This window comes from Cyprinus carpio, unplaced genomic scaffold (genome assembly GCF_018340385.1).
Source record: "Cyprinus carpio isolate SPL01 unplaced genomic scaffold, ASM1834038v1 S000006746, whole genome shotgun sequence".
Lineage (NCBI taxonomy): Eukaryota > Metazoa > Chordata > Actinopteri > Cypriniformes > Cyprinidae > Cyprinus > Cyprinus carpio.
Window position 1 is genome coordinate 386,519 of NW_024879345.1, and position 23,912 is coordinate 410,430.

At 36.6% G+C, this 23,912-nt stretch overlaps 1 protein-coding gene across 2 annotated transcripts in view; it reads left to right on the forward strand.

Moving 5' to 3' along the window:
- The window catches only part of bbs9 (Bardet-Biedl syndrome 9), a 107,155-nt gene that overhangs the window by 51,867 nt on the left and 31,376 nt on the right, over positions 1 to 23,912 (forward strand). For both annotated transcript variants that reach the window (XM_042755720.1, XM_042755721.1), the window contains 2 exons: positions 3,155 to 3,380; positions 8,105 to 8,224. In XM_042755720.1, coding sequence (XP_042611654.1) covers positions 3,155 to 3,380; positions 8,105 to 8,224 — 346 coding nt within the window. The remainder of the gene's footprint in view (positions 1 to 3,154; positions 3,381 to 8,104; positions 8,225 to 23,912) is intronic.

Here is a 23,912-nt window from a genome sequence, read left to right on the forward strand (position 1 = left end):
AGTTCCTGTCTCTTAAGACAGTGCTCCTGATCGCGCTCACTTCCATCAAGAGGATCAGGGACTGCCAAGCATTTTCGGTAAGTGTTGAGTGCCTTGTGTTCGGACCGGCCTACTCTCACATTGTCCTGAGACCCCGGCCTGGATACGTGCCCAAGGTTCCCACCACTCTCTTCCGATGCCAGGTAGTGAACCTACAAGCACTGCACCCAGAGGAGGCAGATCCAGCCTTGGTGTAGCTGTGTCCCGTAAGGACGCTACACATATACGTGGACTGCACCCAGAGCTTCAGAAGCTCTGAGCAGCTCCTTGTCTGCTTTGGAGGTCAGCAGAAGGGGAAGGCTGACTCCAAGCAGAGGTTGGCCCACTGGTTAGTGGATGCCATTGCCTTGGTGTACCAATCCCAAGTAAGGCCGTGCCCCCTGGGCACTGGCGCACGGTACACCTTTGCGAGGTTTTACAACCTCATGTAGAGCCAGTTTCTTCCCGTGTGTTGGGTAACAGGTAATTGGCGGGAAGATCTGGCTCGGTGTCACGCTTGCTGCATCATTCCCCCTCACACGGGGATGCGAGCGCCTTTCTTCTCCCACTAGAGTTCCCCAGGTTGGCGAACCCTGGTTGAGTATCCTCCAGCACCCTCGGCAGTCAGACTTGGCGGAGCAGTCTGATGCCAGGCCCAGTACTGGTGTTAGCATGCCCAGAGTCCCGGTCAGCCCCTGTACTGGGCTAGGTGTCCATATGGCTTGATTCCCTATGGGAAATCCCATATGTGTATTCTTCCACAGTAAGGTTTCCCTCTCAGTAAACCTGTGTCTTCCCTTGACAGATCCGCTCTGTCAGTCTCTTCTGGCAGTTGTTCCATCCCTACTCTAAGGTAGGAACAGCCTCAGAGACCCATTCCATATGTAGTACTGTCCCCTGGGTCAGTCCATATAAGTATTTCCACGTCACCTCCCTACGGGTAGGATGTGATCTCCATAATGACGTTTCCCCCATCGTTCTGCCAGGTTGAAAGAACAAATAGGAAAGATTTGAAGCAATCTTTCGCTGAAGGTTGAAATCCCTTCCAAAAACTTTTTTGTGGACAGAACACCAGCATGGCCTTCTCCAATAGTGATGTACTCACCGTTTGGCCCCCTTCGGTACCAAGGTAAATGAATTTGCGCTGGGGCTTTGGGAAGGTTACGACCTTAGCTTAGCTTTTGTGGCACGCCACGGCTTGTCAACAATTGCAGCGCCACAGGGTTGTGATGGTTTTCAGGTTGTGGCGTTTTCCATGAACCCCATATGTCATTCGACATAACTCGTAGTCACCGACAGTTAGGGAACGTCTCATTACGTACATAACCCTCATTCCCTGATGGCGGGAACAGAGCTGTTATGTTCCCATGCCACAGCCTTGAACCATTTGCTGTTGCCGGGACACGTTCTCGGCTCCTCAGCGTAAAACCTGAAGAGTGGATGCACCTGTCGCGTATTTATACTCGTATACACGGGGAGTGGCTAAGGGTATGCAAAATCCACTAGCCAATTTTCATTGCCATTTTCTTTTAAACTCAGAGATAATTGGCCTCCCAAGTTAGACCCCATATGTTGTTCGACATAACGTCTCCGTTCCCTCCATCAGAGAACGAGGGTTACGTATGTAACCAAGACGTTATACGTAGTTAATGTACTGGTTTTGGAACATTGGTTCCATGATGTGCTGCATTTTAATGTAATGACAGTAATGATTGCTTGTGAAAATTCTGCTTTGAATTGTGTTCTTAATTGCAGAAATTACATTTTGGCTGCAAATAATAAATTTTCATCTAAATAATTATCAACAATGCACACTTAACTTAGAAGACACACTAGCAGACTCATTCGGACATCAAACAGTATATTGGAGTTCCATCCAATTTAAGTATATTCTAAATTTTCATCGGTATTACTACCTGGATTTATTAGTTTGGTTAAGCTAAATGAAAAAATTTGCTTCTGTCCCCACCACTTTTTTGACAAAACTATGCCACTGCACATAGCAACCACCCAGAACATTTTAGCAACCACATAGCAATGCCCTGACATCCACAGCATCCCTGTATACTGTACCGTCAAAAAATATGATAATTTAGTCTTTGTCTGTTGGATCCTCAGCCATCCATTAACACATGGTAATTTTCTTTTATCTAGAGAGGGTTTGTTACTCAGGACTGTTAACAATATTCGGATCTCGGAACTCTCTGTAGATAATTCATAGAGAGTGTAATTCAGTATGCCAAAACACACAGCAGTCATGTGTCTTGAGCGTCTTTTATTACTCAGACTTGTGTAATCCGCTGTTTTCCTCCATTGGAGACTTTTATCTGATTTATCAATTTCTTCCTCTTTCTGTCCCCCTGATTCTCCTCTATCTTCTGTAGTCGATAAAGGGCTTGTCCCTGTCATCATCGTAACAAGGCTTATTACCTGCTATTAGAGCTCATTAAGGGCTGTCTGTAAGGCGACACAGTCTTCCCACATTCCACCTGCCTGTCAACACCCCGGCCCATCTCTCAGAGCCTCTCTAGCCTTCCTGACGGCAAAGTGGGGGGCTGGAGATGCTGCAGGCCAGACTTAAAGATGCAGATGCACACACAGACACACACACACACACACACACACACAAACACACACACACACAAAAAATATTATAAAAAATATTTTTTGTTGTTGTTGTTGTATAATAGGGGGTAGCTTTCTATTCATGAGGCATGTGGCAAAACCTACTTCACAACCCATGCTAAAAAACATGTTCTCACACAGAAATTCCACTTAAAAGTTTATGGCTTCTTTGTATGTAGATCAAGTGTTAGATGTGGCTAGAAAAATTAAGTGGATGGTAGGGAGTGTTTGTGGCTCATTGAATAAAACATCAGATGATTGCAAACAAAGGATGGGATAGTATTAGAAATAAGACAATAGACTAAGGTAGATATAAATGAATAAAAAAAATGAATTAAGAGGCATTTAAGATCTTCTCATAAAGTTTTTAAACATTTATTTAAACATTGCTGTGTACTAATGTTAAAATGTGAAAATCATAAACTTCACACTTCACATCAACCACAACACAAAACTCTCCAACAGGACCTTGTTTATTCATTTTCAATTGATTGTTGTATATGTTTTTTAGGGCTGGGAGGAAAGTGTGGATGCAGCTGTCTCCCACCTCTTAAAAACGTGTCTGTCACGCAGCCCCAAAGATCAGGCCATCAGTTTGAGCACCGGCCCGCTAACCATCCCAAAAGACACATCACGCCTGAAGAAACACATCACGCTGCTCTGTGACCGCTTGGGCAAGGGTGGCCGTCTCTCTCTCTCCTCAGAAGCCAATGTCCCTACAACTGTCATGATGCCAGGTCAGAAATATCTTAGTTTGGAAGCTTTCATGCATAGAGGAGTCATTTTTGGCTTGAAGGGTCTTCATTGTAAAACTTTAGCCAGTATGTTTAAAAGGAGTAGGGCAGGAGCTAATGGCATTATTTGGAGCCCAATATAGAACCTTGGGGTACTCCATATGTGATGCACGCAGAGATAAAAGACAAGTTCCCACTATGTAATAGCCATAGTTCTATATGTAAGACAACTTTAACACTTTGCTACTCATGCCATACCAAGGAATTAATAATACTTCCTATGTTGCAGTTGTACAGATTATAATGAGGTTACAGCTCCAGATATGAACATGCTAACAAGTTTTCATTCATCTTGTAGGATAAATTACATTTGTATTATCAACAGAGTTGTCCGAATGAGCTTTTAACATGCTAGATTTACTTAAAATGAGTTGATCTATTTTTTTTTATGGTGATTAACCAATTTTGATGTGTTTGTGACAGTTCATTCAAAAAACTGCTGCATGTTTGAAATACTTTTTTGAATGCAAGTGCTCACATATTTTATGTGCACACTAGCATTCAAAACTGCCAGATTGTATTAGCACTTGTGTACGTTTGTGCAGCAAAAAGACTATGCATTCACATTATCTAATTAAAAATGTGCATTCTGGATGTTCTCTTTCCATTAACCTGAAACAAGACATTCTATGAAAGCAATCAATCAATGAATCAATCAATCAAATCTCAAACTTGACCAGTGCAATGAAAAGAAGTTTGGCCTTTCACCAAAGTATAAAAATGTAAAAGTCTGGTTTTGTCTTTCATTCTGGTAGTAAACTAAGTAGAAGACTCTCAGAGTACATTCTCATGTTACACTAATGCTGTTGTAGTAACGTGCTAGGATAGAAAGAAAAGAGCTTTACTTCATAGGACACATAAAATGGCAGAGACCCCTGTGGAATGTGTGAATGATTAACTCGATGGGTTCTGTTATCAGACGTCTGTCCTCCCTGAAGTCTTGGACTGTCTCTTTTTCCCTCTCTCTCTGGGGTTTGGACACTGGGTGTGTAGATATTATCCTCTCCTCAGATGGCAGGATGTCTGAGCACACAGCGTTTGGTCAGTTGCCAGTCGTGTGGAGGAGAATGAGTGACTAATCTCAGAGAATCCTGCTTAAATTGCTTTTGTCTGATGAAATATGTCTGCAGGACACGTTGTTCCATTCCTTCTAGTTTAAAGTCAATCTCTTGACACTCTCTCATACACACATTTGTGACCTGCCTGTTTTATCTGTCTGATTTGTGTCTTCCTGTCTGCCTTCCCCTCTCTTGAGTCCTGTTCTCCCTCACCTGACCTTGCGTTGAAGTGATGACATCACACGGGAGGATTGCTACACTCCCTGAGCACCTGCCCCTGAGATAATTTTTATATCAGAGGGACCTTGTGTTTTTGTTAAATTTTTTTAAGATCTTCTTTTGAATGAACCACTGGAGGTCATGGTTCGTTCATGGAGGAGTCAGTGTTTGGCTCACTTGTTAAAGGCAAGCCATATTTAGAGATTCAGAGACAGGAAAGTGATATTCTGATGATTACTGTGTACAGAATTTTCCAAATTCGATGAAACTTAAAATTTTGATCCAACAAAGAAAGCAGTGGCTGGTAAACATAAGTGATTATTTCACCACAGTGTCAGTGCTCTAAACTAGTAATCGCGAAGCTGCAGTGTGTGATGAATAAGATCAGAATTAACATTTATTTATCTGTATTAAATCTGTTAGTCACTATTATGTGTCATTTTTCATTCACAATCATTTCACTGTATGCAATGCCAAAATATATTCAAAGGAGTCGCACTGTCAATGCCTTGCTGTTTAAATTTAAATGTTAAAACATTTTTTTAAGGCAGTTACCGTACATTCATATAGCCATTTTAAACACTGGAAGAAGAGCACCAACGCACACACCAATGCACACATGCAGCAATACTGAAAATTAGCCATGGTTTTATTACAAATAAAACGTAAAAAAATTGCAATGGTAGTTAAACCATAGTAACCACAAATTAACCCAGGTTTTGCTACACTTACCATAGTTGAACTATGGTATTTGTAGTAAAATTGTGGTTATGCAAATGGTAATCCGCAAAATGGTTACTACACTTACTATAGTAAATCCATGGTTAATTTTCGTAAAAGTGTTTATCAGTCAAATTCATTTAAAACTGTAAATTCAGCAGATATGAAGTATGATTAGTAAGACAAAAATACTGTTAATGAGAAGACCTCGGCAGGTTATTGGGGAAATAAATTTATTTTTCAGAATGCATATTTATAGGAACATTTCAGCAGGTTGAGGATAATTCATGTTAATGCAGAGAATATGATTAATTTTTTTTTTTTTTTTTTTTTTTTTTTTTTTTATAAATGCCAGCCTTAATAATGTACATTCTCACCTAGATACTGTCTGTATGTAGGTACGCTAAATGCTGACTGGAAACTCCTGAGCTGTACTAGAACACAGAAGTAGTTGTGCAAGTAGTCCATGGAGTAATAATCATCATATGTAAGCTAAATGAAGGCATTTTTTAAAAATGTTGTAATAAACCTATTCATTGTAATGCTTAAAATACTATATTCAGTATTAAGTGGGCATCTCCTCTAATTAGTTGATTAAAAAATTCCAGACACATAATCCATCACTAAACTTTCTGTAAATAAAAACCTTGGCAGTAGGACTAAAAACTCATATTGACTTATATTTACTGCAATTCATCTAATGATTTCAGCAGATTTCTGTGCTTCTACAGCAGTGACCAGCTGTGAAGTGGAAACATCTAAAAGAAACAACAACATGGTTGTTGATAGGAGCCTCAAACACGGTGCAGAACTGCTGAGTGGTGTGGAACATAGCAAATTAACATGGTTTTACCTGCTTTCAACACTCACTACAATTTCCTGACTATTTCTGGAGGAAATGTCAAAACAAGAACTATTCAATGCGTTTCTTTGCCATTTGACTAATTAACTTCTAATTGTCCTTTTCCTTAAACAGGACTTCATTCTCAAATATAAAACCCAGTGACACACATGAGAGGAGATACTGAGGCGAGCCTAGGCTAAAGTAAATCTTTTAGATAAAACAAGTCAAATTTTTTCTTTCTTTTTTTTCTCTCATGAATTGAAACTATAAATGGAGCCAAGAGTTTGTTTCAGGCTGAGACCAGGCACTATTGAGTTGCTTGTTAGCAGATATCAGGTTTTGTTTTTGTAAGATGTGAAAGCATTCTTTTTGTTCAGCTGTAGGAGTAGTTAAGTGTCTATCACAGATAAACCCTCCTGCTGTGAGGCTGAGTACATCTACCCAAATACCTGTGTTATGAGACCTCTGTCTCTGATCTGTAATATTGCTCCTAAATGAACAGCCTGTTGAGGGCTGTGTAAATATTAGAGGAGGATTATGATAAGCTTTTCAGAGGAAAGTAAGCAGTCTCACCCGATTTGTCTATTTGGTTTAAAAAAAGAGGAAAAAAACTCCAAAAGAATTGTGGGTAAGATGCTGGACCGAGAGACATAAGAGGCTGATTCATCAGTCCCTTTCAAAACTCCTAATTTTGGCTGATCCTCAGCACTGGAGACCAGCAGCTGCACTCTGATCTGCCAGCAATTTGGAGAAATTTTAAATATGTCAACAGTGTGTCAACATTGCTTTTCTATTACACAAAGCACAAAGTATAATTCACATTACTGCTCAATGAGTAGAATGTAACCATGTGAAGCCTGACTTGTGAAATATAAGTCAAGTTTTTTTTTTTATCATTTTTTAAAGTGCATATGTGTTTTATGTTTTTTTTTTTATCATATTTGATAAATAAGGAGTTTATGGTATAGTGATATAGTGAGAATATGGAGCTCATACTTTATTCATACTTTATTCATAAGTCCAAACTGAGCAAAATAAACAATTTGGTCAAGACATTGTTGTTTACATGGCCAAGAGTAAGATGAAATTCCAATTCTGTATTGTAAATCAATGAAATTTTTATAACAGTAGAGTAGACTACTTGCATTTAATGCATATAAATATCAGTTGTTATTCTATATCTCTCAGTAAAATGTCTTAGAAAGATTATATTTTATATGATCAGAGCTCTGTAGTTTTCATTTGTTGGGGCAATGTTAATAATGCAATGCAATACCATGATGACATTAAACGTTCCTCAAAAGCTTGATGTATAGTATTTGATTCTCAGATTTCAAAAAGCCTTTTCTAAAAAAAATATTTTAGATTTTAGAGCAAAAACACACATGTACCACAACCTAAAGATGCACAATTTTAGAACTATACTAAACTTTTACTTACTAAAAAGTCTGAACTATCAATCAAAGGGCAAGTGTACAAGTTTGTCAGCAAAATTGTTTATGCTGATATTTTAAAATTCATCCATCCAACAGGATACAGTAGGCTTTACAGCAGGGATCCTCAAATCTGGCCTACGAGATCCACTTTCCTGCAGAGTTTAGCTCTAACCCTAATCAAACACACCTGGGCATGCTAATCAATGTGTTCAGGATCATTAGAAGATCTGAGGTAGGTGAGTTTGATCAGGGTTGGAGCTAAACTCTGCAGTGTATTGGCCCTCCAGGGCAAGATCTGAAGAACCCTGCTTTACAGGGTTAAGTGGAGTACAGAGTTATGCTAACAAGTAATTTATTCTTAATGATGAATATTTTTATGTTATTCTGCAGTTGGTTGTGAGTCCATCCCTGGACCGATAGTAGAGCAGGAGGAGGAACCACCACTGCAGCAGGAATCCGCCAAGTACATTAAAAAGAAACAGCCATCCAAAAAAATCAAGAGCAAGTCAGGTAAGACACGTGGCTGTCCCAACACCTCAGAAACCCTCACTGTTGCACTGATTTAACAAGGTTGGAAAAATGAATGTGACATTGTATACTGTAGATTGATAGAAAATCTCTGCTGAGATGATAACCAAGTTGTTGTGTAGAGAATGTGAACAAGTAACAGAGTCAAGTTCTGTGATGAGTGAGGAAGCACTGTTGTGTGTAAGTTTGTGTTCATATATACGTTTAAGCAAGTCTGCAGCACCTGCCGTAATTTGTTTAAAGGGATAGTTCACCCAGAAATGAAAATTTGATGTTTATCTGCTTACCCCCAGGGCATCCAAGATGTAGGTGAATTTGTTTCGTCAGTAGAACACAAACAAAATTTTTTAACTATAACCGTTGCAGTCTGTCAGTCATATAATGTACAGTAAGTGGATGGGAATCATGGCTTTGAGAGTAAAAAAAAAACACAAAAAACCCCCAAATAAAATACACAAACAAAACCAAATTAAACCCTGTGGCTCGTGACAATACATTGATGTGTAAAGACATGAAACGATCGGTCTGTGCAAGAAACTGAACAGTATTTATATAGTTTTTTTTATTAATTATTTTTACCACCGTTTTGTGCGAATTGTGATGGTGTTGTTATCAGCCGACGCCTGACACGTCTTCTTCTTCTTCTTGCTTTACGGCGTATCGCAGACTTATAAGTGCATTACCGCCACCTGTCTCTCAAATGGACCATTGACACTCTATCTACTATCTCAATTATGGATGTCAGTGGTCCATTTGAGAGATAGGTGGCGGTAATGCACTTATAAGCTTGCAATCCGCCGTAAAGCAAGAAGAAGAAGAAGAAGACGTGTCAGGCGCAGACTGTTGAGAACGTGCTCAGGACGGCTAAGGACAGTTTGGACATTGCGGTGAAAATCCGAGGTAAAAGACAATACAAATACTGTTCAGTTTCTTACACAGACCAATCGTTTCGTGTCTTTACACATCAATGTATCATCACGAGCCGCAGGGTTTAATTTGGTTTTTGTTTGTGAATGTTTTTTTGACTCTCAAAGCGTTGATTCCCATCCACTTCCAATATATGACTGACGGACTGCAATGGTTTGAGTTAAAAATCTTATGTTTCTGTTTTGGGTAAACTATCCCTTTAATCCAGAACCGCAGACATTGTTAATGAGCTGAAGACTTGTGAAACGTACACACAGAGAAGAACAATAAACACTCAAAAAGCTTTAAATTCTAAATGACCAAATTGCCCAAATCCAGTTTAATTGATGAAACGTTTTGAAACCCAAAACAGTTAGGCTGCATGTCCTCTGGTAAGCTTAAAAATTTCATTAGTGTTGGAATGTCTGAAATGAGTAGTAATTATTGACTAGTTTTGTGTAATTGCTTTGAACATAGTGCAAGTGCATAGAAGTGCACAATAGATTTGTAAACTAATACATTTTGACAAAACCTGCATAACCAGCTCCATATGTGTGGCTTTTATGATGAAGTAAACTTGCTCAGTAGCTCACCTGGTATAGCGTTGGATTTTCAAATATGGACTGCCAGGTGGACTGCCTACGAACCTAGTAAGGATAAAAGAGATCAAAGACTAGCATGGTGTGATTTCTTTAGCAAATTAGTTTTTATCCCACTCAATGGACATTTCACTTTGAAAGTGTCACATACTGCATTAAACAAGGAAATGTTATCACAGGCATATTTTTCTGATGAGCCTGTGTGTTGTTAATCTTAGTTTCTACAGTTGCTGTTACCTAATTCCCAGATAGTCTAGATTTCCAAAGCATGAGCACTGATAACAGTAGATCCTCAGTAGTGCACCTCAAATATTGGAGAAACTCTGAATACTTATTAGTCGGTTGTTGCTTTTGTCTTTGAAGAGGCAGATCTGCTCAGACATGTTCCTCAGTCACCAGCTCTCCTCTGTCTGAGGTATTCAACATGTACCATTCCCCCTAACAACATAGAAATATTTAGACTGAGGAAGCCATTAAACAGGAACAGTGAGGAAAGATATCTGATACAGTTGAAAGGATTCAAACATCGTCTCTGATGTTAATTGAAACAGAAGCCACTCTTTCATGTGTCTTTCATCTCTTAATACAAATTCAAAGTTCACATGTCGTCTGGGTATCGTATATCAGATCACCAAATAGACTCTGGAGTAACACTATATATTTATAAACATGGATTGTTGCCTATTAAACACCCTAAATTCAGATCCATATGATTCAAGCAGTGGCTTAACTGCCGGCAATACAGGCGAGGCAACCACATTGGGGCCCTCTAAATTTTTTTAAGTTTTATGATTTCAGTAACAGATAATACAGCATACCTCGCTGTTTTATGCACAGACTTAACAAAATGTATTGTAATTATAGTAATTATTGTAATTCTTACACACTATGTATCCAGTTGACTCAATTATTAATCCTAAATGTAGCTTCATTAAATAAAATTCAGCCTAGCAACTATATATAAACACTTGTCGGTTTTATCATTTCAGGGATGAAAATGAACCTTTAAGACTGTATTTGTTGCATTTTCCAATGTAGCCATTTTTTTTTTTTATGTTTTCTTTTGCTTTCTATCTTTTTTCACTGAAAAGGCAACAAATAAAAATAAAATAGCTTGCTGGTTAAATTGTGTCTGAAATGTTATAATAATTCTTAGCCAGCAATGTAAATTATTTTTTAAATACTATTATGGAGAAAAAAAAACTGATTTCTTTTTTTCACCTTGCATTTCAGAAATTCTGTATGAAGCATGTTAGATGTAATATATCTACATGAAACACATAGTTTGTTTCCTTTCCCAGCATTACTGTTAGTGACAGAGATGATTGCCCATGAGAAATGAAAACAGTAACAACTTTTATGCAGTTTACTTTCCGCAACAGTTCATTGACTGAACTTCTGATATCTACTGCACACACATTTACATAGGAGCTGCTGAAATCACCAATTTCATAGTTCATTACTCATTAAGAACTGTCTCTTAAATTGGTATCCCACATTTAACAATAGAATAATGAAAAAATCAAAACCATGAAATAAACGAATAGCCATGCAAAACACTGCCATACATTATGATCATTAGTAAATTCTTTTATAGAAAAATCACTTGTATTCCCCCCAAGTCACTAACAGAATTAAGCAAATGAATTTCACTTAAAAGCAAACAGTGATTGGTCACACTATATTCATATTTTAGTCAGACATTTTTTTCTCTGTCAAAGTGCAGTTTTTGTCCAGGACTGGCAGGACTTCATGCCAGCAGTCAACAGTCTGAGTAAGCCCAGGTAAATCTTAACCACTCTACCGACAGAACTCTCCGCTGAGTTAATGGCTTAATTCAAGGGCGTCAACGCATACTACTGCAGATGTTTTGTTCCAACATACCTGCCTTTAATTTTCAAATAATTCTAAATACCTTGAATCCAAGGTTTAATTAAATAATGCTCTTCCATCCTAAATCAGTGAGCGTGACAGACCACCAACAGAGGGTGGCAAGATTTCAATCTAACAGTTATGATAGGTGTAACATCTCTGACCAATGTTTAGTTGTTTCGTGTTTGTAGGTGCACAGCTAATTTTATCATTTTGTTTTAAATTCTTTAAAATAATAAAAGATTGTATGATGTGACCTCAAGAAGATAGACAAAGCATAGTGTGTATATATTTTTCATCTATGATAATTCTTTGCCAAGACATCTATCCGCGATACAGCATTAACTTGTCATTCTGTACTCTCGTTCTCAAATATCAGGTGGTATTCCAAAAGTGCGAATCTAATCATCATGTTGTGCAGAAAGAAAATTCTATGGAATCTGTTATTGTTTTTTCTCTAAATGACTTTATTCAAACCACAAAAAGACAAACATACTGAAAAATGCACCTTTCAACCTGGGTGAAGTCATTGCGTACATTAAGAACAATTCTGGGACAGTTTATAATTTATTGGAAAACTAGAAGAGAGGCACGGGCAGGATTTTGAACGGTCTCCAAAGTCCAAAGCTTCTCGTTCAGTATAAGACCCCATCACAAGATTCATCACAAAGGCCATTAATTCTCCATCTGTGAACATGTCGCACTAGGCAATCAAAGCCTCACAGAAATTTGTCTCAGATGCCAAACCGTGGCCAAAATTGTACAGTGTGCTTTAATAGCAGACACTCAGATTACTCAGTGTATGGAGAGTTTAAGATGAGAGCCAGTAATAGATGGCCTTTACATGCTGATGTGTGTAATGATTAAGGCTTGATTGGCTCTATATTTAGCATATTGTCATACGGTTTCCATTATATTGCTGGTTCTTTATCAGATAGTGCTGAAACCCCTAGATATCAGAGATGAGTGGGAAGCTGATGCCCATATAATAGTTCCCACTAAACAGGCCTCATTAATCTCTCATTATGTTAATGTTCTCAGAGCAGCAGAGTAAATCTGCACAAAATACTCAAGACAAAGTAGAGCTACTCATGTGAAGCACACAAGAGAAGAGACTCAGTGTTAATTCCAATAGAGTTTGAAATTAAAATATTGCTAAGCTAACAAAAACATATTCTATCAAGCGTGAAAAATACAAGACACACACAAATCTTGGGTAAAATAGTCTATTTTCAATATTTTAGTCAATGTCAGACAAAAAAAAATAAAAATTAGTCTACACATCCCTCAACTTGTACAATGTTGGTTGCATTTTTCAGCTTGCTGCAGTGCATTCTGGGATTTGTAAAGAATAGAGTGCAGCAATGCCCATCCACTTTTTCAGGACCTTCCCAAAGGGATTTAAAAAAAGTCTTTGTTAAAGTGTGCTGAAGCCATGATCTAAACCAACCAGCAACAATGTGAATCACATTAACTTAAAATAATTTATAAGCATTACACATCCACATGACACATACTGGCCATTAATAAAAAATAAATAAATAAATGATTATAAACGCAAATATTAGCACAATTTAAAAAAAAAATTACTAGTAGGTATAATCTCCTATTTTAATGTATAACAAATTCCACTGAAGGGTGAGTCGAGTTGCACAAACATATGCAGTTTTATTTAATAAACAGATACAAAATAAGCTGAACTAAACCATGACATGAGCATTGGAACTTAACTTGAACAGACTTGACAATCTTACCAACACAGGGTTATAATAACAAAGTTAGACAACTGACTAAGGAAATATGAGAGCTATATACAGTAGTCAGCATTTGAAGTGGATCAAAACCTTTCATCAAAGTTGTCCTAAAACCGAAAACCAAAATTCCTTCTTGTCTTAGGACAACTTTGATGAACTTTTTTGATCCACTTCAAATGTTGACTGTATACACACATGCACCAATGATTAAACAAGACACACCTGAAACTAATCATGACAATAAACCAATGAGAACATAACACATGAAGCAAAGAAAGAAAAAAAAATCCATAAAACAGACATGAGAGACAGAAATACTGTGATTATATAATAATGAAATAAAAGTTTGTTTCCTTTCTGCCATTCTCAAAGGGGTCCTATCATGCTCTTTTACAAAATCTTGATTTTGTTATGGGGGTGTACTAGAACAGGCTCTCATACTAGGTTGTTCGAAAACACACATTATTTTTCACATATTTTACATTATTACAACACCTCTCTCCCCAGTCTGGCATGAATAGCTCAAATAGTTCCTGTATCAAATGAAGGCCCATCTTCTGAAATACGAAATGTGCTGTGATTGGTTTAGCTGGGCCAGTGTGTGTTGTGATTGGCTCCACTCAGTGCCTGGTCATGAAATGTCATGCCCCTCAGGGCTCTAGACTAACTTTTTGCACTGGTTGCACTGGTGTGGCTAAAATTTTTTTTTTTCTTAGGTGCACAGCACAAAAGTTAGGTGCACCCAAATTTTCGACTGCATCGCATTTAACACAGCAGTTTTACAAGTACACTTTTTTAAAATCACTGTCCATACAGGCAATATTGACTTGTAGCCTAAATGATTAACTAAAAATCTGGTCAACTCAAAGTTCTTTATTTAAAGCACAATTCTACAAGAAAGGTAATTTACTAAAAAAGGGTTGGTGCTTAAAGTGCTTCACTGAGCTGAAATGTAAACTTAAAACATCTCAAGATAAATGAAATGAAAAGAAAATCTAAATTAAGTGCTTTAAGGGCTTGAAACTGAACATCTCATGACTCAATGTCTTATTGACTATTCTCCATTGCAGTAACATGCCCCTCGGATGGCCAATTCCTGTAGTTTGGTCTTCTTGATCTTTGGCCTTGGCTAAACCAGCTGGCCACACTCTCTCTAGCATCAAAATCTTCCAGACTTGGCCCCTCTACACTGATTCTTATCAGATCTTCACTGTGTCTGAATGAAGGAATGCTCTAGTGTCTGATCTGAACTGATAAACAGTCCCTAAACAGCTTATACTACTGTCTCAGCTATTAAAATAGTTCAGTTTTGTATGTAATGGAAAAGTGATTATATTTCATTTCGTTTTTTTATTAAGTTAATTTAGAAAAACCTTTGGAGCATTTTTTGTTTGTTAAATATAGGTTTTAGTTGTTGTTTTTTTTTTAAAGTAACGACCAAGCGGCCAGTGTTAGACAGTGAGCCTATGTTTGATCAATTTAGCCTTCTCAAATCATCATGATTGCCTAAAAACAAATCTATAGATCAAGCATATAATAATGTTTAAACGTTAGACCCAGATAAATGTGCGCTATATCCAGTAGTTTGTGTGGAGACGCTTCAGGACATGGAGACGCCAGCATGATCACTTGCATTTTTTTTCAGTAGATACGCTGTAATTTTTGCACATAAAGGTAAGAGTAATACATCATTCGTAACTGCAAAGGGTCTTTTATTTGTGTGCACTCACAATATCAGCAAAACGTTGTGCTTTTATAAAATAAAGAAAACAAACATGATGCGCTTTCTGCATCTTGTCTTTAACAGGAGTACAAAAATGAACCGAAACTCAGTGAAAACATGCCTCACAGACATGATAAATATATCTATAGAAAGCTTTAAATGATTACTTAACTAAATAAAACAAATCGAAAACAAACAATTTTTCATTATAATCATAATCCATAAAGATACGCTTCTCTCTAAAGGCGCGTCTAATGAGATGGCGAGTCAGGATCAGCAACTTCATCCTTGTGACACAGAAAACACTTGTTTATTAGTAAATAATTAAAAAATCTACTTACTATTTCCCTATCACATTTATGGTAATTACTTTCGCCGGTGCTTTGCGGCAAGCTTGAGCCTATTGCGTGTATTTGAACGGAGAACTGTTCAGCTGCGCTGCTACTGTGGGACACTAAACACCGTCCAGCTGCTCTTGACAAATTGGTCGCACTCTAGAGCCCTGCCCCTTACCATAGCCGCCTGCTTCAGTTAAATATTGCATCAAAATCAAATCAATTTGAGCGCTATTTAAACCCTGATGATTGTAACTGCTCTAAGTTCATCTGCCTTGGGAAAGCTTGCGTGTCTCCGTCATAGTGATAATACTTTTTGCCTTCTCCAGTGTAGCTCAACCAGATCTCGTCCCATGCGTCTGTATTTGTGATATCACAAATCCCGGAAAATATGCGTTGTAGTCCAAACGAGCCGTTCGTTGTAGTTTTTGAAAAGTGATTTTTGTTAAATAAAATATATCCTTTTGAAGTGGACTTTGAACTTTGTAACTTTGCAGATCACTTTTATGCTCAAACAGCAACATTACTGACTAACTAAAGAGAGCCAGGTAATATGTCAGGGGTGTTTTGAAACAAACATAAAACAAAAGTACTGAAAATATTTGAAATTTTAAAATCAATACCAAATAAGTAGTTTGTAAGTATTGATAAATTGATACGACACTATCAATGCAACCTTATCATATTTTCCCTTTTAAAACTGCAGTGTATATTTCTTTTGAGTTTTCTTTCAGCAATTTGCAAAACTTTGCTGTTTTTTTTTTAGCATTCTAAACAACACCGTAACATTAGCTATGTTTCCATCCACCTATTTTCATGCGCATTTTGGATTATCACTTAAAAAAACACTGGATGAAAGCACCAAGATGCACATAAATTCTAAAAAGAATTCTGATAAGAAAAAATGTGCATAAACTACGATGGAAACACATTTACAGAATAGATTTTGTTCTCTTTGACTCGTTGGATGGAAACGGGGCTTTATTCGCATATGTTTAATGCGATATTCCTTTACTAACCGCATAAGTTAAATTCGTTCACATAGCTATCTATATGTAATAGTGAGAGTATTCTGACCAGTGAAAGAGGGAAGTCTGAGATGGGAGCAAATTGTTTTTGGAAAAGTGTTTATTATTTGGGTTCTCTTTGATGCTGCTGACACAAAAATGATACACTTCAGCCTTAAAATATTTAAATTTTCATACATCTCAATGTCATCATTTTCCTTGCAGGAAATTAGCCATTCAAGGACAAGTTAAGTTTGTTCATTCAAGGATGAGTTAATTAGGGTTAGTTTTACTTCCCCTGAGTTTTTCCTAGGTGTATATGATTTCTTCTTCCAGACGAATATCAGGAAGTTATATTTTGTTGTCTTTGATCTTTCAGGCTGTTTCATGGCACTCAATGGGGCTTGCATATTCAGCAAAAGACGTGAAATAAAAATGCCAGTTTTTCCATAAAAAAAAGTGTCTCACACGGCTCCGGGGGGTGACTTTCTTCTTTCAGTACGAATCGATGGAGTTATGTGTTTTTGTAAGAAAAATATCCATATTCAAAACGTTATAATCACTTTGATTTAGCTTGCTGTTTTTTTGTGAGTTTAAAGTCTTTAAGCCTTAAAAACTTTAAACCTTAAGTCTAAGTCATCGCTTGCGCTCACTGTTGTTGTTGTAAACTAAGCCTTTAAAGTCTTTAAGCCTTAAAATTTTTTATAATTTGTTTTTTGTTTATATTCTTTTGTTGTATTTTCATGTATATGTTGTTAAAATATTTTAAATAGATTTTTTATGAAACATTTTACAAAACACAACACAATCAAAGAGTTTTAGCATTTAATGAAATATGTATTTTATATCAATTTGTGTTTTAGAATCACAGGTGCAGAATGTTTCTCTGAAGGACAACAGACACCTACAAAGAGCCTCTGAGGCAACTTTTGAGTTCATTTGAGATTTTGCTTGGTTCATTATAAAAAATGTATATTATATCAGAATTTGAGCCCTATGCATACTACAAAATTACACCACTAGGTTATCATGACTCACAGTCTTAGAGCCAGAATTGTCATTGATGCCCCCTCTAAAAATAGGTGCATAATGCCCCTGTTCCTAAATACTTTATAATTAATCAAGTTACCAAATGTTCAAAGTGCAAAGACCTCCACACTCTCACATGCTCATGCATTCTCTGCATTACAGGTGGCAGTGTGGTTTTACTGCAGTAAAAAAAGAAAAAAAAAGCACACTGAGAGGTACGCTTCAGATGAGGTTGTGAGTTTGGTATTGAACAAAAGTGACTTTTGTGTCATTTTTAACAAGATACCTTTACATATGAACAGCAAAATATACTTTTCCAGATCCCAACTGTGCAGTGGCTGTAATCCGCACTGCATGTGCTATCAGAGCATCAGTGACTAATGTATTTTCCTCATCATGGTCCCCAACAACTCACTGAAACACTCTGCTCATGCTGTGTACAATCTGTATATGTTGTTGAAGTTTTGAGTTATGATTTTGTTTAGACCGTATGGTAATTCCCAAGTTTAATCAGATAGTCAGTAGTTTTCCAGAAAAGAAGGATCTTAAAACAAATATATTTTTTAGTGTGCACTGAAAAATGCCAGCCTGCTCTTACACGTGTAGTTCCCTCCAATTACGCAGTAAAACTGGGATTTGTTCCATCCTAAATATTGAGGGAAGGAGATTAGATACATTTCCAGGTAGCTCTCGTTAAAAAAGACTAGAAAATCCAAAGGAAAAATGTGTTGATGGCAAAGCTGTTGAGAGATGTGTTTAATTGCATTAATTAATTAGATCTGCTTCATGGCAACAGCACAGCAGGGAAAGTGTAAGGAGATTACACAAGCTGATCTGTTTGGAGTAAGTTGGCAGGACAGTCGGTGTGGTTTCAGTGGCGGGCGGGCAGCCATCATGCGGACAGAGAACTCAGTAAGAAACTGCCCGCAAACACTCACATATTCCCCGCAAGCTCTGAAATGAGAATCTCTCGAAATCACTGTGCACTTCCTGACTCCTACAAGTGATTCATAACCTCCTAAAAGATTACTCCTGCTCCTAAATATATACGTTGGAGGCAATAGACTAATTCAACAAATTATCAAAAGACTTAATTATATTTTTACATTTTAAATATATTTATCAAGGGAAACCCATTCTTCCAAAAATATTATCCCATTTATAGTGAGAAGTTGGAAATACCTTGACTGAGCGGCAGTGTATGTTTTCTAATGTTAGCATGGCCACACAAGCAAGCAACTTTGAACATTAGTCACATCATGCACTGCAGATGTGAAAATCTGGTCCAACAGACACATAAATATATAAATATTGTCTTCCAAATAGATTACATTTGTAAGACAATATATACAGTATAACAATTTTAATAATATATATATTTTTATTATTTATTAAGAATGTTCAACCAAAAATGAAAAATCTTTTACTTAACCCTCATGCCATTAAAAATCTATTACTTTCATTCATCTTCAGAACAAAAGTTATGATTTTATTGTTTTTATTACGTTTTTTTAATTAAAATTAAGTTTTAATATTCTCTCATAAATTACTGTCCACCCAAGTCTAGGTAATTAACATTTTCAGGCTTCAAAAACTCCTGAATATATATAAATCAAGCTGTTTTATCAAAGTATGATAAACAGAGCTTCATTTAGGCTTTTATTCAGATATAAATATTGATCAACGCTCATTCATAAAAATCAACATCAGTGCATGTTTGGAAGCTCAAAATATGTTCATTTGTGTTCCGTCTTTTGAGTAAAAGATGAAAAGAAAGAGAGTTTGCATAAAAGATGGCAGATTTTTTTTTTTCTTTTAACTGTACCACAGTTGAATATGCACTTGTTTAGATAGCAGGTAGTTCCACTGGTGGAGTCCGAATTCACTAAAGCAGAGCATTGTTTTGAGAACGTCATAGATCCATATTGTTTAACTCTTCAGGAAGTCAGCATACCAGTTGCTTTCTTATAGTTGCCTCTGCATATTACCATGGCATCGAAGTATTTAAACATCAAAACAAGTACACATTACGTCTTTCAATTAAGAATGAGGCTCTGGATTAAACCTATGTTCGCCTTTGAGTCTTTTCGGATCTATGGCTGCTTTGTCTGTTAAATCCACTTGTTGCTCTGTCCTGCTGACCGCTGCAGAACCGACATGTGAGTCAGCACATCTGATTAACCCCGCTCACCCTCACTGCAGGAGTTTCAGTAGCCTCTGAGACGTGATTAACTATGACATTTGACACATCTCATAGAACTGTAAGATGTTTGTTTACTCCATGTGTATATGGATATACCCCATGCGGAGTTGCAGCTCCTCCTCCTGCATGTCTGACAGTATTCGACAGCTCTTTGTCTCAGTTTTTTCAATATCACAGAAGCAATGCACTTTGTGGTTGACATTACAGTTTTCCCACTTGATAAAATCAGAAGCATTTGACACCATTAAAAAAAGGACTGAATTTACCATTTTTACTGCTTGGTTAGATCTTAATTACTTAGATTTTACAGATTAAGCATGTTCCTTGTTTAGATCAGTGAACAGATAAATACTATTAATTTTTGGCATTGTGAAACTTCTTGCCTTCTCACAGCTACAAGTTTACAAGCTCTAAAGATTATAAAAAAAACTTTGCTGTTAACTTTAGGGCTTTTTTTTTATTTTATTTTTTTTACATTTATACATTGTTATTTGCATATTTGTGGTGTCAGTGTCATTGATTGGATGAACACAGCATACATGACATATTAACATGAAGGCTTTAGCAGTGTGAATCCACATAATATGTATATAAATGGACTTTTTGTCCAAGAATAAATTGAGTAAAAAGTGGTGCTAACCCTTTTTCTGATTTACCATTGTGAAACCTAAAAGCAGGGTTTAGAACGATTATAACGTTGAGTTAAGCACATATGTGTGGTTTTTCTGCCATAGTAAGCATGCTCAGTAGCTCACCCGGTACAGCACTGCACTTGCAATATGAAGCACTCAGGTATGAGTCCTGTGAAACACGATAAATAGATCTAAGACTTGTAGAAAAATGCCATGGTTGCCTCAGCAAATGTGTTTTTAACTTAAGTTTGATTTTGTTAACACTATTGGAAAGGTTTAAAAAATATTTACTTTAATTTTAAAATGTAGTTAAGCATTACTATTTAGTGCCTAAATAGAAATTTAGAAATTTCATTTCTAAACTAACGGCTACATACAACTACCGTAATAAATCATAGCCAGATTCACATTCACCTGTTTTAGATAAAACTGAACATGCTTTTAGCGAACTTACAGTACATTTCACATTGTTGCGAAAACTTGCAAGAAGCAATGTAATATTTTGCAGAAATGCCATCACAGGCATTTTTTTTTTTTTCAGTGAGCCTGGGTTGGTTGAATTTTACATGGACAAACATCAATCAGAAAATGTATTTTTCTACTGCCGCACTCTTTCATAAATATGCCATGTTAAACTGCATTATTTTGATGAAGCGCTTCGAGATCAGATGGTGTGTTGTGTATTTTGAGCTGTTTAAGGTTGTCTGAGGTCAGGTCTCATGGTGATACTTGCTGAAGCCGTGACAGGAACACTGATCCAGGTTGAGCTTCCAGCCTCTATTTTTAGCCTCAGCTGTTGTAATTAACCTCACCTATTAACTTCAAACTATAAAATTGCTCTCTGATCAGCAGAAGGGCATCGTGCTGAAAGAATGACCTCACTGCATCCGCCTCCAACAGTTGCTCCGGCTCTAATCCTGCTCCGATTGTACCTTCCAAGGATTAGAGAGCATTTTAATTTAGCCAATCAGTTCATCTTAAATCAACAAGGCTTTAAGTCCAGTCTGCCATGTCAAATACAAACAGCCACATGCCCTTGACCTCAAACACAAACAAACCCTCTTTGTGCAGCCACAGTGTGCAGTCATAAAGCTGGTGACACATTTTCTTAAAGTGGCTTGTCTTTTATTTAGGACAATTGTATTTAATATATTAGCTGTCAGTTGTTTTTTTAAAGATAGGGACCATTTGCACTTTTTTCATATCTCACATTGTTTCTACTGTATTTCCTTAGTGTTTTTTTCACTTCCAGCTATGAAAGAGCATTTTATCCATGCTAGTGCTCTGACAGTTTGAAAGAGAGTGATTTAATGTCAGCTGGTTAAATTTCACAGCTGAGGAGAGTGTACAATCCCAACTTTTTCTTTCTTGCCTTTATTAATAATTAATTGCTTAGACTAGAGGAAATGGATTAAATTTAATTAAAAGTTGCCCATATTTCAAAAACCATTTTACATTATTATTTTGTTAACAAAAATGAACTTTTCCATATAGTTAACTTTAAATACAAAACCAAATCACTTAAATAATTTTTTTTTATAATTCAATGTCTTTAAGTTTCTTTGAGTGCTTTAATTTTTAGGAATCTAGAACAGAAGCTCAAATATAGCTAAGCTCATCCATTTTAAAATTACAGGACATATACCAAATAATGATGGTTTAAGTGTCTTAAATTTAAGCTTTGTTATATTAAATTAAAACTTAAAACTTAAGTTCACCCAAAATGAAAATCCTGTCATCCTGAGATGTTTAGCAGAATGTTCACACTGCTCTTTTTCATACAATGAAATTAATTTGAACCGACACTTAGTTCCAAAAGTACAAAACATGCAATAAAAATACATTTTATGTGACAGACAAAAATTTAAGACATTATTCAATTAACAAAAATTGTCCTTTACTGTATTTCAATTTAATTAGGCCGGTCAGTACACCAAATTTGTTATAAATTGTATAAAACCTTAAAAATTAATAATCTGAAAAGGACTAGTGTAAGTAAATTCAATTTGATCTGCATACATAAGTTACACAATATATAACACATAGCAAAACATGCTGTGTAAAGACCAGGGGTGTCCAGTTCTTCTCCTGGAGTCCCACTATCCTGCAGAGTTTAGCTCTTGTCCTAATTAAACACACACTGGTAAAGGTCTTCAAGATAACTAACTTTTAAGTAACTGTGCTGCGGCAAGTCAAAGCTTAGAATTGAATATCAGTGTTCACAAGATGCACAACCACATTGATGTCAAACTTGGTGCAATACTTGACATGCCATATTTGAATCTAAGAGTACCTTTTGACAAAATTATGACTTGACCACTTGAGGAATATTTAGTGAACCATTCCTTTAATAATTGACCCTGTATCACAGCTGGTGAGAAGTGCCAGGACATGGAGATGTCTTCTCTCATGTTCAGCGCTGGTAAGGATAATGAGAGGCTCTTCCAGTGGATTTTCCCAGGATTCTGTGTTGGAATGTTTCATTAGTGTGCTGTTAGCTGCTCCATAGGCTCTCAGGACACTACAACAATGTTTAGAATAAATTATTTCCCCATGTATACCTACAGGAAGACAGTGATTTATTCATATCCTGCTCCTGGTTGCTACTAGTAACATGGGCTCAAAGTAAAACATCAAGATCTCTTGTGAGATCTCATACCTGTGGCCTCCCTCCCTCAGAGCACATTAAAGCTGAAAATCCTGTAGTCTCAGTCACTGCAGGCTCATTGTTACATGTGGAAAAAAAAATGTCTGGAAAAATGTGTCTGGGTGGATGTACACATCATTACTTGCACAATGTAGACAGAGGTTGTGGTTTTCGGCACTCACCTCAGATTTACAAAAAACTAAGGCTTTAAAATAGAGCTCTGTCAAACACACTCAAAACCAATTCCATTCACCATAGCCATACACCCTTAGTTGTTCTAATTCTATGAAAATAGCGATGTCCACACCATATAATGAAAATGATGATAACAATATTGGAACAGTATTGTTGGAATCACTTTCAGAACGATGATAAATGATGAAACTTTTGACAATGACATGCATTTAAAGCGGCAAACATAACTGTAGTGCAGGCTTATAATAAACAAAACGTTATCTGTTGTCTGTTGATGTCAACACTAACACAGTTATTGTTAAAGTTATCGTTCTAACCCAAAAATGTTATAAGAACCTACTTCTCAGTTCACAATAAAGTATCATTAAATATCATAACTAATAATAATAATAATATAACTAGGTTTCTGTTAACATTTTCAGCAACTGAAAAGTTGGTGCATCCATACTGAATTTGAATTGAATTGAGATTGACAAATTGGATGAATGATTGTAATTAATTTACTTAGTTAAGGCAAATAAGGCATATAACTGTACATGTCAGTTTATTAAATGTATGTCGATGTACTGTGAATATAAAGGCACAACATAATCAATAACTCAAGTAGAGCTCAAGAATTCAGCTACATAACAGTCAACGTTCATGTTGAAATCACAGAAAAATAATCTCACACTCTCTTTCTCTGTGTCGATTTTTCTTCTTCCATGCTACACTTAGCTAAGTTGTTTGTCTTTCCGGCGTTAATGTAGCTCATCTCCATCTGTTTGT